The following is a 14,301-nucleotide window of genomic DNA, read 5'->3' as shown; positions in this document are numbered from 1 at the left end:
TTGCAGATCAGCCATGGTAATGAAATCTGGAAAGACAAGAGAACGGTCAGATAGAGAGGGCAGTCAGTTATACTGAGCTTCTTTTTGCTTTTTGTTGTAGTATCAGTGTGTGAAACCATTTATAACAAAACGTTTTCTTTGCTCTTTGCTCAGAACTATTTTATGTTTTCTAGAGTGTTAGTTGACCATCTGAGATTTTTAAAGTCTTCTCCTATATTGCAATTCACTTATACATTAGGTTTGCCAGCAGCTGAGCTCTCTTTACCCCAGAGCTTTGCCTTTGGTTTGTACTTATAGCAGTAGCAAGCAGGTAAAAGATGTCCTTCCAGTCTCCACTTTTGATGGCAGTGGTGGGAACTGGGTTCACTTGGGGATCTTGGTGGAGAGGTGAATCATTTTTCTCTGTCAGTTTTAAGCATCTTTAGTCAGGTTGCATGAAGATTAACATACTTTTCCAAGCTTTGCAATCATTTTATAACTAAAAATAGGCACAGGTGAGTGTGAGGTGATACTGGGATATGTGTGCATGTAAACATACACACACACATATGCATACACACATGTATGTATGCATGCATGTCTGTGTATATACACACATAATCCTGAACTTTCACAGAGGTAGCATTCTTAGAAAATGCTTCAAAAGTAAAAAAATGTGTATATTGATACATTGAGCTTATAGGAAATGGAAGTGTTAGGTTCCTGTGACCACTAAAAACTATAATATTTTGCTAGAGATTGCTGAAAATGCATTTTTCTGTGTATAATTCTTTATAACAAACATTAATTCTTAAAATAAGCACTTTTTCTAACACAGTGACTATGAAATAATCCATAAAATGTAGGGGAGAGAAAAGGAAAAGGGAGGGGCAAGGGCTGCAGTGTCAGAAGAACTCCATATTAAAAAAGAGAAAGGGGGAATGTGCCATCTCTAATCTCCCTTTCAGCTTTAACTGTTCCCTGGTGAAAAGCACATGCCCTAGGGTCAGAGCTTGGAACTCCTGCCCTGAGCGAGCTCTGCCTGGCCTGGGAAGACACATAGCTGCTGAAACCATGGAACTTTTGAAGCTTTAAAAGCTTGTTATAAAACTTTTCCCATATTTGAACTTGTACATGCTCTTAGCTAGAGTTCTTTTTTCTTATCTAAATATTGACTAGATTCGTGTGAGGGATGACAAGATGCCTTTGGCACACATTGCACTTGCTGTTGAAGCAGTTGGTTGGTCTCACCCAGACACAATCTCTCTCATGGTTGCAAATACTCTAATTGGGAACTGGGATCGCTCTTTTGGAGGAGGAATGGTGAGTGATCCTAAAGGTAATTTTCAATTTTAAATAAGATTGATTTAAAAGACTATTCTTCCAAGGGTCAATCCTTTACTTCTTTGTGTGATAGAATAGGTATTATGAATTTTGGCATTTAAAAAGTTAGTCCTGTGAAAATTTGTTCTTTTATTTACTTCTGTACTTCTAAGGCAATTGTGATTTAAGAGTCTGGAACTGATGTTTTCAGCCCAGTAGAAAGCACTTTCTGCAAAGGAAAGGTAATAACTAATAGTGCAAAACAGTAAGTATCAGTTGAATTTAACAAACATTTCTTAAGCACCTACTCTGTACAAAACATTAGGGATTAAGCATATATAAAGACAAGAAGGAAGCAATTCTTGCCTCAAGGGGCTTACATTACAACTTCTGCTTTGGAATATACATTTAAAGCTTGTTTGAGGAATGGGAGTTTCAAAGATAGCGATTCTTTGTTCCTGACAAAAGTAGAAGGACATATGTGGTTTTTGTCCAGATCTCTAGATCCTGTAGTTTAAGGGACTCCCGATATGGAAATTTCCTCAAACAATAAATATTGGCAATTTGTCTATAATTTATAGTCTTAGAGAATTGCCCAGAGATTCTTGAGAAGGTAAATATCTTCCCTGTCATTGAATAGTTGTATGTGTCAGAAGCAAGAGTTAAAACCAGGATTTAATGACTCCAGTGCTGTCATTCTCTCTACTATGGAACCTTGTCTATCAAATATTTTGTTTCACAAGACATGATCATGTATTAGAATCTAAATTTTCTTGTACTATAACATATTATTTGGTTTAAAAGTATGATTGAGAGGAGGTAGAGCCAAGATGGCAGAGTAAAGGTAGGGACTGGCCTGAGTTCTCCCAAATTCCCATCCTGAAAACGTTAAAATAATACCTCAAAATGAATTCTGGAGTGGCAGAAGCAGCAAACGGACAGGGTGAAGCAATTTTCCAACTTTCAAGACAACTTAGAAAGTTGGCAGTAAAGGTTTGTCTCAGGCCACATGCAGTAAGCCTTGGGAGTGACTGAATTGATGGCTACAATGGCTTCGAGAGTTCTCAGTCCTCCAACAGTTGGTCAGGAGGAGATTACAGGGAACTCTTTGTTGGTACTAGGAGCAGGACTCTGTTGCATGGCCCATAAACAGTCACAGGGCATAGTCACAGGGCAAGGAGGAGCCAGCCTACAGGAACAGGGACACTGGTTACAGTTCTAAGTCACTGCTTACAGTTCCAAGTCAGAAAAGAGTGCTTGTGGTTGCTCACAGATCAGAGCACAGAGCAAGAAAGCAGTGACTATACCTCTCCTTAGTTGATACCACCTTGGAGAACACACACACACACACACACACACACATACACACACACACACACACACACACACATACACCCCTACACACCTACCTACCTCTCGAACTAGCTCTGAACACAACAGCATGAAAAACCTGAAGCTTGGGGCAGTGCCCCCTCCACCCTGGGAACAGAACCCAACTAATGAGCAAACAGAAACAAAAAAAAACCTGATTGTAGAAAGTTACTATGGTGACAGGGGACATCAACACACAAACTCAGAAGAATGCAATGAAATCAAAGCAACTACATGCAAAGCCTCAAAGAATGTGAATTGGTCTCAGGCCCTAGAAGAGCTCAAAAAGGATTCCAAAAATCAAATAATAAGAGGTAGATAAAAAATTGGGAAAAGAAACAAGTGATGCAAGGAAAATCATGATAAAGAGTCAACACTTTGGTAAAGGAGTCACAAAAAATACTGAAAAAATAACACCTTAAAAAACCAAATAGACTCAATGACAGAAGATGCACAAAACTCCACTAAAGAGAAGACCTTCTTAAAAAGGAGAAATGGCCAAATGCAAAAAAGGAGATACAAAAATTCACTGAAGAAAATGACTCCTTGAGAAGCTGAACTGTCCAATTTTTAAAAAGAGGTACAAAATTTCACCGAAGAAAATGACGCCTTAATAGTTCAAAGTGGGCAAATGGAAGCAAATGACTCCATGAAATATAAAAAAAATAATAAAATAAAATCTAAAGGATGAGAAATTAGAAGAAAATATGAAATATCTAACTGGAAAAATAACTGACCTGGAAAATAAATCAGGGAAAGATAACTTTAAGAATTATTGGACTATCTGAAAGCCATGATCAAAAAAAAAAAAGATCATAGAAATCTTTACAAGAAATTATGAGAGAAAACTGCTGTGATACCTTAGAATCAGAGGGTAAAATAGAAGTTGAAAGAATCTACCAATCACCTCCTGAAAAGAGGTCCCAATAAAAACTCCAGGAATATTATAGTCAAATTCCAGAGCTCTCAGGAGGAAATTTTGCAGTCAGAAAGAAACAAATATAAAACCACAGTCAGGATAACATTTAAGATTTAGCAGCTTCTACATAAAAGGATCTGAGGGCTTGAGATATCATATTCTAGAGGGCAAAGGGGCTGAGATTACAACCAAGAATCACCTACTGAGCAAAATTGAGTTATAACCCTTTGAGGGAAAAATGGACATTTAATGAAACAGAGGACTTTCAGGCCATTCCTGATGAAAAGATCAGAGGTGAAAAGCAAATTTGATTTCAAATAGAAAACTCAAGAAAAACATAAAAATGTAAACAGGAAAAAAAATTGAAAGGGATACAATAAGGTTAAACCATTTACATTCCATGTGGGAAAATGATACTTGTAAATCCTAAGAACTTTGTCATTATCAGAACAGTTAGAAGGAATGTACATAGACATAGGACACAAGTGTGAGTTGACTGTGATATGCAAAAAAATAAAACTAAGCAGTGAGTGGTCCTGGGAGAGCAAAGTCCCTTCCTATTTAAGGATCAAAGAACATATGTTGGGAGATGGAGTAAGGGAGCAGTAGAATGGGGTAAATTATCTTACACGTGAAAGAAGTACAAAAGAGCTTTTACATTGGAGGGAAAGATTGCATGGTGAGCAAAACCTGAACATTACTGTCATTGGAATTTGTTCAGAGAGGGAATAACATACATATTCATTTGGGAATAAAAATCCACCTTACCCTACAGGTGAGTACAGGGGAGAAGGTTAAGAGAAAGGGGAGGGAGGGGTAGAAATGATAGAAGAGAGGGCAGATTGAAGGGAGACTGGTCAGAAGCAAAACACATGTGAGGAGGGATCGGGGAAAAGGAAAGAGGATAAATTACACAAAAAGCAGGATGGAGGGAAACACACAATAATCGTAACTATGAATGGGATGAACCAATCCATGAAGCAGAAATGGATAGCAGAGTGGATTAAAAAATAGAATCCTGTATGTTATTTACAAGAAATTTTTGAAACAGGTAAGGGCCTGGAGCAGAATCTATTATATTTCAGCTGAAGCAAAGAAAGCAAGGGTGGCAGTCATGATCCTAGACAAAGCAAAAGCAAAAGTAGATCTAATTGAAAGAGATAAAGAAGGAAACAGCATCTTGCTGAAAGTTACCATAGATAATGAGGTATAGCAGTACTAAGCATATATGCTTCAAATGGTATAGCATCTAAATTTTTGAATGAAAAGTTGAGTGAGTTACAGGAGGGAATAGATAATAAAACTAAACTAGTGGAAAACCTCAGCTTTCCCCTCTCAGAACTAGATAAATCTAACCAAAAAATAAATAAACAAACAAAAGAAAGGTTTTAGGGAGTAAATAAAATTCTGGAAAATTTAGATAAGATAGATCTCTGAAGAAAATTGAACGGAAATAGAAAGGAATATGCCTTATTCTCAGAAGCACTTGGCACCTACACAAAAATTGACCATGTATTAGGGCATTAAAAACCTTACAACCAAATGCAAAAAGCAGAAATGGTAACTGCATCCTTTTCAGATCATAATGCAATAAAAGGTACACCCAATGATGGGCAATGGAAAGATAGATTAAAAATTAAAAATTATTTGGAAATTTAATAATCTAATCCTAAAAAAGAAGTGGGTCAAAGAACAAATTATAGAGGGGCAGCTAGGTGGAGCAGTGAATAGAGCATCCGCCCTATTGAGTCAGGAGGACCTGAATTCAAATCCCACCCTTGACACTAGCTGTGTGACTTTGGGCAAGTCACTTAACCCCAATTGCCTTGCCTTCCACCCCTCAAAAAAAAAAAAAAAATCAAAGATTCAATAATTTCAGTAAAGAAAATCACAACATTAAGACAACATACCAAAGCTTATAGCCAAAGTGGTACTTAGAGGGAAATTTTATATCTCTGATTGCTTACATCAGTAAAATAGAGAAAGAGATCAATGAATTGAGCGTGCAACTAAAAAAATTTAGAAAAAGAACAAACTGAAAATCTCCAATTAAACACCAAATTGGAAATAATGAAAATCAAAGGGGTTAATAAAATTGAAAGTAAGAAAACATTGAACTAGTAAATAAAACTGGAAACTGGTTTTGTGAAAAAAAACATTAAAAGAGATAAACCCCATTGGCTAATTTAATTAAATTTATCATCCAGAAGAAGGAAGAGCAATTGGAGAGGTAGGAGGAGAACCAGGAGAGTGTGATATCATGGAAAAGAAAGGAGAGAATTTCAGGAATAAGTTGTCAACATTATTGAATTTTATGATAAAAGGAGTCACAGATGACCTTTGAGAGAATAGTTTCAGTAAATGGAAGCCAGATAATTTCAAAGAGTTTAGGAGTGAGTGCTGTAGTTTGTGAAGAAGTGAAGGCAAAGGACACAGATTATTCTTTCTAGAAGTTTGGCACTAAAGGAGAGATGTGAGGGTTAAAGGACGGAGGTAGGGTCAAGAGAAAATGTTTTTATTTTTATGCTAACAAAACTCTTTGTGCTTTTCAGTAATTCTAATATTATTTCTTCCTACAGAATTTGTCTAGCAAGCTTGCCCAGATTGCCTGTCATGGGAACCTCTGTCATAGCTTCCAGTCCTTCAACACTTCCTACACAGATACAGGACTGTGGGGACTCTATATGGTTTGTGAGCCAGCTACTGTGGCAGACATGATACACTTTGTTCAAAGAGAATGGTGAGAAAATAATATCAGTTCAGTGAGTTTAATTAAATCTTGTTGGGGCTTATCAGTTAGGTTTAAAGTTTTTAATTTACTACATTGCTAATAGTTGAATAAATAACTAGATTTGGTGGGAAGATCTAAGCCAGATTTTAAGGATTGCCTTTTGTTTCTCTAGGCAACACTTAATTTTCCTTTAAAATGAACCAATTTTCAGATAATTTAAAAAGCAATTTATGCAATCTTATCTTGCTAAGTCTGGACTAGTTAGATCTGGGGGGATAGGCATTTGATTAGCGATAGGTGAACTATTTTTGTTTCATTTTTCCTTCACCTCCAGATTTTTCTCCCTGCACCTCTACACTAAAATGTCATTTGTTACTTATTGGGTTCTCTCAAACCCCTTTAAAGTGTTTCTAAACATTGCAGCATTAGCCTATAAAGAGACCCTGAAGTTTCTAAAGAATGCCTTTGAGAAACGGTGATCTAAGTATGTTAAAAAATATTTCCACGCTTGATTTGCTAGTGATATTTGGAATGGGGAAAGTATATGGCATAGGAGGCACATTACCTCTCAAAAGCCCTCTCCTCCACCTTTTAAAGTATCTATCTCATCTATCCCTCAGACATTCCAGATCACAAAAATTTTTATTCTCTTGTGAATCGTATCTTTGAAGTACTATTCTACACCTTAAAGATGTGCATCCAACATGTTAACACCCCTCCTAAATTCGTGTCATCTGCAAACAAGCATACCATTGATGCCTTTAGTCAAGTAAATGACAAGCATTGAATAGCCCAGGGCCAAAGACTGTTCCATGGAATAGTCCAGTAGATGCATCCTTTTAAATCGACAACAAATAGCAATTATTTTTACTACTATTTTCAGCTTGTTCTGAATATACCTCATTCTGCCATGGTCTAGTTCCCATCTTTTCACCTTGTCCACAAAGATAACAGGAGAGAGAGGCTTTGTTAAAAATTGAGGTAATCTTTGAAGAAGTGGGCAGTGGTAGCTGTGGAGCATAACCTAAACTCTTAGACTTATTTTGGTTAGTTTTCCTGAAGAGGTTTTTTTTCTTTATCTTTTATTGTTTGGTATAAGGTATGACTTTTGGGGGAAGGGAGGGCAGAAGGAATATATTAAAAAATGAAAATGATGTAAAAACAAAATGTGTCAATAAAACAATTAGTGAGTGATATTTATTCATCTATTCTCTAGTCAGTAAGATCAGCCTTATGACCTGTCAGTCATAAGGTTAGTATGGCATGACGTGTTCTTTTAAAAGTCATACTGGCACTTTGTGATCATTTCTTCCTTTTATACGTGTTTACTAACTTTCCCTTTAGTGATGTAGTTTAGAATTTAGCCAAGCATTGAAGTCAAGCTCATTGTTTTAATAGTTTGCTTATTCTACTCCTTTTTTTTACTTGAATAATATCAGAATTCCACCAATCCTGTGGTATTTTTTTGGTTTTCTGATAATCTTGCAGAGATAACTAACAGCACCTTAGTAGTGGCTTCCATAGGTTCTTTCAGTGCCCTAACATGTAGTTCATGTGGGCCTAGTCAGTTAAATTTATGGCAACTAGTACTCTTACTATCTATCTCTACTTATCATGGGAAACAGCTTACTATTGTTATTTATTCTCCAAAAATAAGCAAAATATAATCAGTTATTCTATCTTCTTTTTGTCTTTATTATTCAATCCCATCCATCATTTATTGCCATCAGCTAAAAAAGTCCTCACTCTTTTGTGTTCTTAGCATTCCTTGACCACCTCACCTCATGCTGAGCCTTAGTGCCCCTACTATTTTATTTTTAAGGACTGTGCCAGGCCTTTTTCTTTGTTCCCCTTTATGAACCCTTGCTTCCATCTTTTGTACATTTCAAAATCTAAGTTGATCTCTGTGCAGCCCCTATCAGTCTCTTGAGACAGTTCTTTCTCTTCATCTGAATCAGTTCTTTGTGCCTTCAGAATTATTGTGAACTTCCCCACCTGTCCAGGGTTAAGTTCCTGTGTAGAATTTTATATTATGGGATCCTTCCCATCTTTTCCTTGAACCTTTTTTACACCATTTCTAAAAAAGAAGGTGCATGTTAGGTTCTGCCCAGCTTTACTCTCCTTTATCACACATTCTAAAATGGAGCAGTCACTTTCCGCAAGATGCTCTTATTTCTGCTCCAGCAGTTTCTCCTTATTTGTGAGAATCAGAGCAAGAAGAATGATTCCTCTTGTTAGTTCCTTCACCCTTTCTAGTATGAAATTATCATCAGAGCAAATAAAAAAAATTAACAGCTACTGTGCTTTTGGGAGAATGGAAGCTCTAGCAAAGGAGCAATTTCACTTAACCAGATGTCAGGCTTTTTTTCCCCCTGAACTCCTGTTCTTTGTGTCTAGGTCAGAGGTTCTTAACCTGGACTTTATAAACTTCAACGACATTTTGATAACTTTATTTCAGTATTGTTGATTTTCTGTTTTATGTATTTAAAAACATTCTGAAAAGGGGTCCATAAGCTTTATCAGACTGCCAAAGGGATCCATGACACAAAAAGACCTTTTCTTCTAGTCCAACCCCTCAGTTTATAAATGAGAAAGCTGAAACTCAGAGGTGAATAATCCATCTCAGATCGCACAGCTGATTAGAAACAGGTTCAAGTCTAGAACCAGGTCTCTTTAACTTCCTAGCTCAGTGACCTTTCCACTAGAAGAAAGCACTTCCTGACTGCTAGTTAGCCCACTGTAATTTCAGCTACTACTCTTTATTATTTGCATTTGACAAATGGGGAAACTGAGAAATTAAGTGATATGGTCACTTAGCTAGTATATGAGGTGAGATTTGAATTCAGGTCTTCCTGACTTTGTTCCATCCACTACATAACAGTACCTACGTACCTGTCACTTCTGTTTCTTTCACCTTCACCTAAATGCTTTCCATCATGCTTTTGGGATTTCTTCATTTGGGTATAATAGATGACATAGAATGCTTTAATGTCTGTAAAGCTCTCAACATAATTCATTTATTTCTTAGCACATCCTTGTGAAGGTATTTGTTATAGGTAGGATTTGAACCCAAGTCCCCTAGAGTTTTAAATTCATTGCTTTTTCATACTATACCTCTCTTAATATTCAATGCACCCTCATTTTACCTACTCCATCAGGAAGTTGTCCATTCCAAGTCTCAGATTTACTTCCTTGTACCAATTTACCTTGTTACCCATGAGGTATGTGCTTTATTTTCCTTCCAGGAATCTCTACTGCCTTCTTTTGAATAGATTTCCAAGGCTCTGGGCAGTTTTGTTTTTTATCAGACCTCTTAAGTGTACTCCATCTCTGGCCAGAAGCCCGAAGCCTGTCATTCCTTTATTTCAGGGGTCTAGGAATTCAAACCCTGTTTTCACATACCAGTCTTAATCTTATTTTCATTACCAGGTCTGCCTTTCTCCTGGAGAGGGTAGCAGGGATAAAGGTATTTATTTCTAAGAGGTCTTCAGTTTTCTTGCCTCAGACTTTGTTATCCTTTAGTGGTGTTTTCATGATTCCTTCTGGAAATAACATTTGTGCTCACCCGAATCACCAGTAATGAGGGATAGGATTCCTAAGGATAACAAGAATCTCAGCCCCAGGAATCTTATCAGAACCCTCTCCTAGGGAGGGGTGGGAATGTGTTTTTAAGGATATTAAAATACTGCTTGTATCCAGTGACAACATATTCTTGCATGATATGTTTTGTGAGACACTAACATGATGAAAAGAATTCTAGGATGATATAACTGATTCAACATATCTGCTGTTTATTCATACTGTTTAGGATACGGCTGTGCACAAGTATCACCGAAAGTGAAGTTGCCCGAGCTAAGAATCTTTTGAAAACAAACATGCTGCTGCAGCTTGATGGTAAGCCTGAAGGCTAGAGTTTTATTTTTATTTGGGTGTGTTTTGGGTAAACAGAATTTTTATTCTTTAAATAGGTTCAACTCCAATCTGTGAAGATATTGGTCGACAAATGTTATGTTATAATCGGAGAATTCCCATTCCTGAGCTAGAGGCGAGAATTGATGTAAGTTCTTAGATCTAAAGAATTTCATTTGCCTAAAACAATTTGGATTACTATTTTGAAATCTGATATGTTGTCTCACTGATCAGGGTCCCTTAACAGATTAAGAATTTTACAAAAAAGTTCTAATTTAGAACTAGAGTTCAACTTCAAAGCAAGCATTTCTTATGGTTACCATAGGCAAATCCAGATATGTTATATCATACTTCATTTTCTTCCTCTTTTAGGCTGTTGATGCTCAGAGTATACGAGATGTATGCACAAAATATATTTATAACAAACACCCTGCTGTAGCCGCTGTTGGTAAGCAAGCCTTTCTTCCCCACTTTTTTCTTGAAACTAGTATTAATTATGTTTTAACTGATAATTTCTTTTAAATCTGTAGGTCCCATTGAGCAATTACCAGATTATAACAAAATCTGCAGTGGCATGTATTGGCTTCGAGAATAAGAAGATTTTAATCAAATCATTTTGAAAATATTATTTATAAAACCTGAGAAATTCAGGCTGTTCATCCAAAAAGAAATCAAAGTGTTTTTGGAGCCTAGCAAGGAAAATGTGAGGTGATATTTCTATCAGACTTTTAAAAGGTAATTACAAATAAGGAAACCTTTCAGCTTCTCAGAGACTGAAGTTTTTTGTAATAGGTAAGGAAAGGTAATTACTACCAGCTCCTGTTTCTATTAGAGGAACTGTCAATAAGCCAAAAACAGATATGAAACACCAATAGAGTTTTATAAGTTTAAGAATGAAAATTTATACAGTATTTGCAGTTTTATTATAAAAACAAACACAACAAAGATTGTCAACTTTAGTCATTTCTTGGCTCGACTAGCATTCATCACTTGTTCTTGAGCAGCCTTTTTTGCTTTTACCATTTCGACAAGTTCCTAGAAAAAAAGTAAGAAAGGTTAACTAAGTTTAAACTTTAAAGCTGCTTCTACTGAATGATTTCAGGAAGGTTTTGTGGGGATAATATGCAATATAGGGTATACTTCTAATTTATTGTTCATGACTTCTAAAAGGATTATTAGAAGAAATACAAATAGAGGGATCTGGGTTCTCAGAGTAAGGTTTAAATTTAATAAATTTGCTGTTATATTCCTGCATATGGGTAAAATAAGTTTTGGTCTATAGTACAAACAAATCTTTTTCTGATGAAATTGTAGCTTTAAAGATGACAATTTGAGTGGCAGTGGTCAATCTCCTGTTGAGAAGCCACTTTGATCTTAGGATATTCCTTGGAAAACCATCAAACTTAGGGCCACACACTCAAAGCTATCCATAAAGCTTACGCTGTGCTGGCATAGTCTTTGAGAAGCCAGGGCTATCTTTCTGCCACAGTGAGATACTGTTGTAGGACTTTAAAATCTAAAAATATTTTTTAGGAAAGTAGTTTCTGGAAGGTGGCACCAATCTTCCATGATGTTCTTCATTACAGTGCAGCTAGACCACATCTATTGGGAATTAATATTACTTAGCCTTTGTAGTGACTTTTTGTTTTTAGTACCCTGAAGTCCAACCAACAAGAAAGACAACAGTACGCAATTTAACTTAGAATAAAGTTTGTGAATTGCTGAATTACACACACACACACCCACACACACACCTTATATCGTTTCATACAGTCCTTTTTTGATCGTCCAGGCACTGTGGAAGCTATTTTTTCCCATCTCTCAGGTGTATTCACAGGATATGTCTTCAGAGCTTGTTCTAAAAGTTTTTGTTCTTCAGTTGTCCAAGGTGTAAAATCTGTACAAGGACCTAAAAAAAAGTTAGGTGATTTGATGGATTATTGTCCAAGATTATCTCCTAGATTAATTTTTTTTATTTATAGAAAGGATATTATTTACATTTTATATATGTGCAATTATAAATAAAAACACAATCTTACTTTTGGCTTGGTTTAGATAGTGAATTTTATTTCACATATCCCTGCCCCACCCGTAAAAGTTAAAGAAACTAAAACAGAAGATAATAAAAGTACTTGCCTATTTTAATACAGGCAGCTGCTAGAAAAAAAAAAAAGGTCCCTCACTAGAATGAATTCCATACTAAGTTTTTACCTAGACTGTGTTAGAAACTACTTAAAGAATTTTATCAGTGTTCTTTACAAAATGCTAATAGTTTGTCTTAAATTGACAGAACAAGACAATGAAAATTTTTTCTATATAATAGAGACAGGAAAAATCTTTCACTTCAGATATACGCTAGGGGAAGATGTCAATTGCCTTTTTTCTGTAAGTATGGATAACAGGAAAAATTAGAAACCTTAGAAAAATCAGAACTGTGTCCCAATGACTCAGGTGGAAAAAAAAAGTAATTTTACAAGTCTAGAGAAATCTTATATTGGGAAATAAACTATAGTAATTCTCTTGTGTTAAAATAACCTATTATAAAAATAAAACCATTTGAAAAGGAGGGATAACAAATCAAGTCTGTTTATATCCAGCTCCCAACTCTTTTGTCCCCCCAACTCCTGGAGATATTGATATACCCATCAATTATTTCCCAACTAAAGGAAAAAAAAACTTGTTACCTTCAAACCGCTCTGAAGGAGCTGCACTGTCTGACTGAGGCACAACTCCATGTTCCTTTTTAAATTTATCAAAAGCTTTTTTGTTTATGTCATCTTTTTGATGAGGGTCTGAGAGTAAAGAAAAGCTTTATTTACATCCAGTGATACTTCACAATCAGTGCTCATGCAATAATGAATGCTCAACTAGATTTTAATTTACTAAAAGTACTTGATACCCCAAATCAGTTTTTTCCCTTAACGATTTCACCAAAAGTTTTAAATACCCAGTTTCTGAAGACTCTTTGCTTTGCTGATGACATCTTTTGCAGTTCTCTTTATTCCAGAAGAAGAATGCAGGTTCATATAATTGGCAATAACTTCCCACCTATCACAAGATAAGAAAACAGCAGCAATATTATTTGGGGTTTTATTGTAGTGAAAACTATTTTTACAAGATTATACCAAACTGGACAGTCTGGCTTAGATTACTACTATTACTTGAAACTACTGCCACTCAAAAGGTTTTGATTTTATATTCTACAAAATCTCATTCAATGTTTTAGTGCATAACAAAATCTTAAGATAGTGTGTATTATTTTTACATAAAAATTACACATTTGTGTATGATGTCATTAATAAGTGTATAATTTCATTTAGAATCTGAACAGAAGATTCTTAACTGGCTATCTATCTGACGAGGGGCCAGCTGTAAAGAAAGCTTCTGTAGTTTTGGGAAATGGAACAGCACTGGGTGGATAAATCTCTTACTACTGAAGAGAAAACAAAGTAAATAAACACAAGGTTTTGCTTGTTTTGTGATATAAATCAAAAAAATCTATTGTGATTTAGTCTTCTGAGAAATCAGAATGAAATATTCCATATATAATGTTTAAATATTTTAACAAAGCTACTTTAGAAGTCACATTGGAATTTTGTTAATGAGAACACTGAGACTCCTGTACAGGGTGGGTAGGTCTAGGTTAAATATCAAGGGGGCTACTTGAACATTCTTCATCTATATAAAGAACAGTACTGAGCTATGGATTCTCATTGCTAGGTTCTAGTTAGTGTTATTTTGAATAATATTTTAACAAAAGAGGTACCTTGAATTAGTTCCAGCAGGGAAAAGATTCACAGCTTTAATTAGTAACTGCAAGTCATCTTCTGACCAATTTTTACTGCTACTGCCACTTCCACCAGTTGATTTCTCAGTACTCTTAGATGCTTGACGTATACGAGCCTCAGCTTCCTCCTTCTCTTTTCTTATCTGCTCATTTATTTCTTCTATCTACATGAAGGATAGGTAAAGGATTAGTACAACTAATAGTTGTACTAGACAATTTCTGGTGTAGACTTAAGGCAAACTAGTGCTATTCCCCACCATTATCCCAGGTTTCCAAGATCTT

General features: G+C 35.7%; 2 protein-coding genes across 6 annotated transcripts in view; one reads left to right on the top strand and one right to left on the bottom strand.

Annotated features, from left to right (window-relative positions):
- PMPCB (peptidase, mitochondrial processing subunit beta) overlaps positions 1-12,798 on the top strand; it is a 31,941-nt gene extending 19,143 nt beyond the window's left edge. The window contains exons 8-13 of one of the 2 annotated variants that reach the window (XM_072653145.1): positions 1,159-1,302; positions 6,172-6,332; positions 10,132-10,217; positions 10,292-10,380; positions 10,605-10,680; positions 10,763-12,798. In XM_072653145.1, coding sequence (XP_072509246.1) covers positions 1,159-1,302; positions 6,172-6,332; positions 10,132-10,217; positions 10,292-10,380; positions 10,605-10,680; positions 10,763-10,827 — 621 coding nt within the window. In that variant the 3' untranslated portion in view covers positions 10,828-12,798. The remainder of the gene's footprint in view (positions 1-1,158; positions 1,303-6,171; positions 6,333-10,131; positions 10,218-10,291; positions 10,381-10,604; positions 10,681-10,762) is intronic. The other variant, XM_072653146.1, reaches the window with a different exon arrangement.
- Positions 11,094-14,301, bottom strand: part of DNAJC2 (DnaJ heat shock protein family (Hsp40) member C2) — a 29,182-nt gene continuing 25,974 nt past the window's right edge. For all 4 annotated transcript variants that reach the window (XM_072653143.1, XM_072653142.1, XM_072653144.1 and 1 more), the window contains exons 13-17: positions 13,999-14,183; positions 13,180-13,280; positions 12,917-13,024; positions 11,987-12,141; positions 11,094-11,267 (exon numbers count right to left, since the gene is read on the bottom strand). In XM_072653143.1, coding sequence (XP_072509244.1) covers positions 11,193-11,267; positions 11,987-12,141; positions 12,917-13,024; positions 13,180-13,280; positions 13,999-14,183 — 624 coding nt within the window. In that variant the 3' untranslated portion in view covers positions 11,094-11,192. The remainder of the gene's footprint in view (positions 11,268-11,986; positions 12,142-12,916; positions 13,025-13,179; positions 13,281-13,998; positions 14,184-14,301) is intronic.

This window comes from Notamacropus eugenii, chromosome 3 (genome assembly GCF_028372415.1).
Source record: "Notamacropus eugenii isolate mMacEug1 chromosome 3, mMacEug1.pri_v2, whole genome shotgun sequence".
NCBI classification, from domain to species: domain Eukaryota; kingdom Metazoa; phylum Chordata; class Mammalia; order Diprotodontia; family Macropodidae; genus Notamacropus; species Notamacropus eugenii.
Note: the sequence above shows the minus strand (reverse complement) of the source record. Positions and strands in the feature narration are given on the sequence as shown.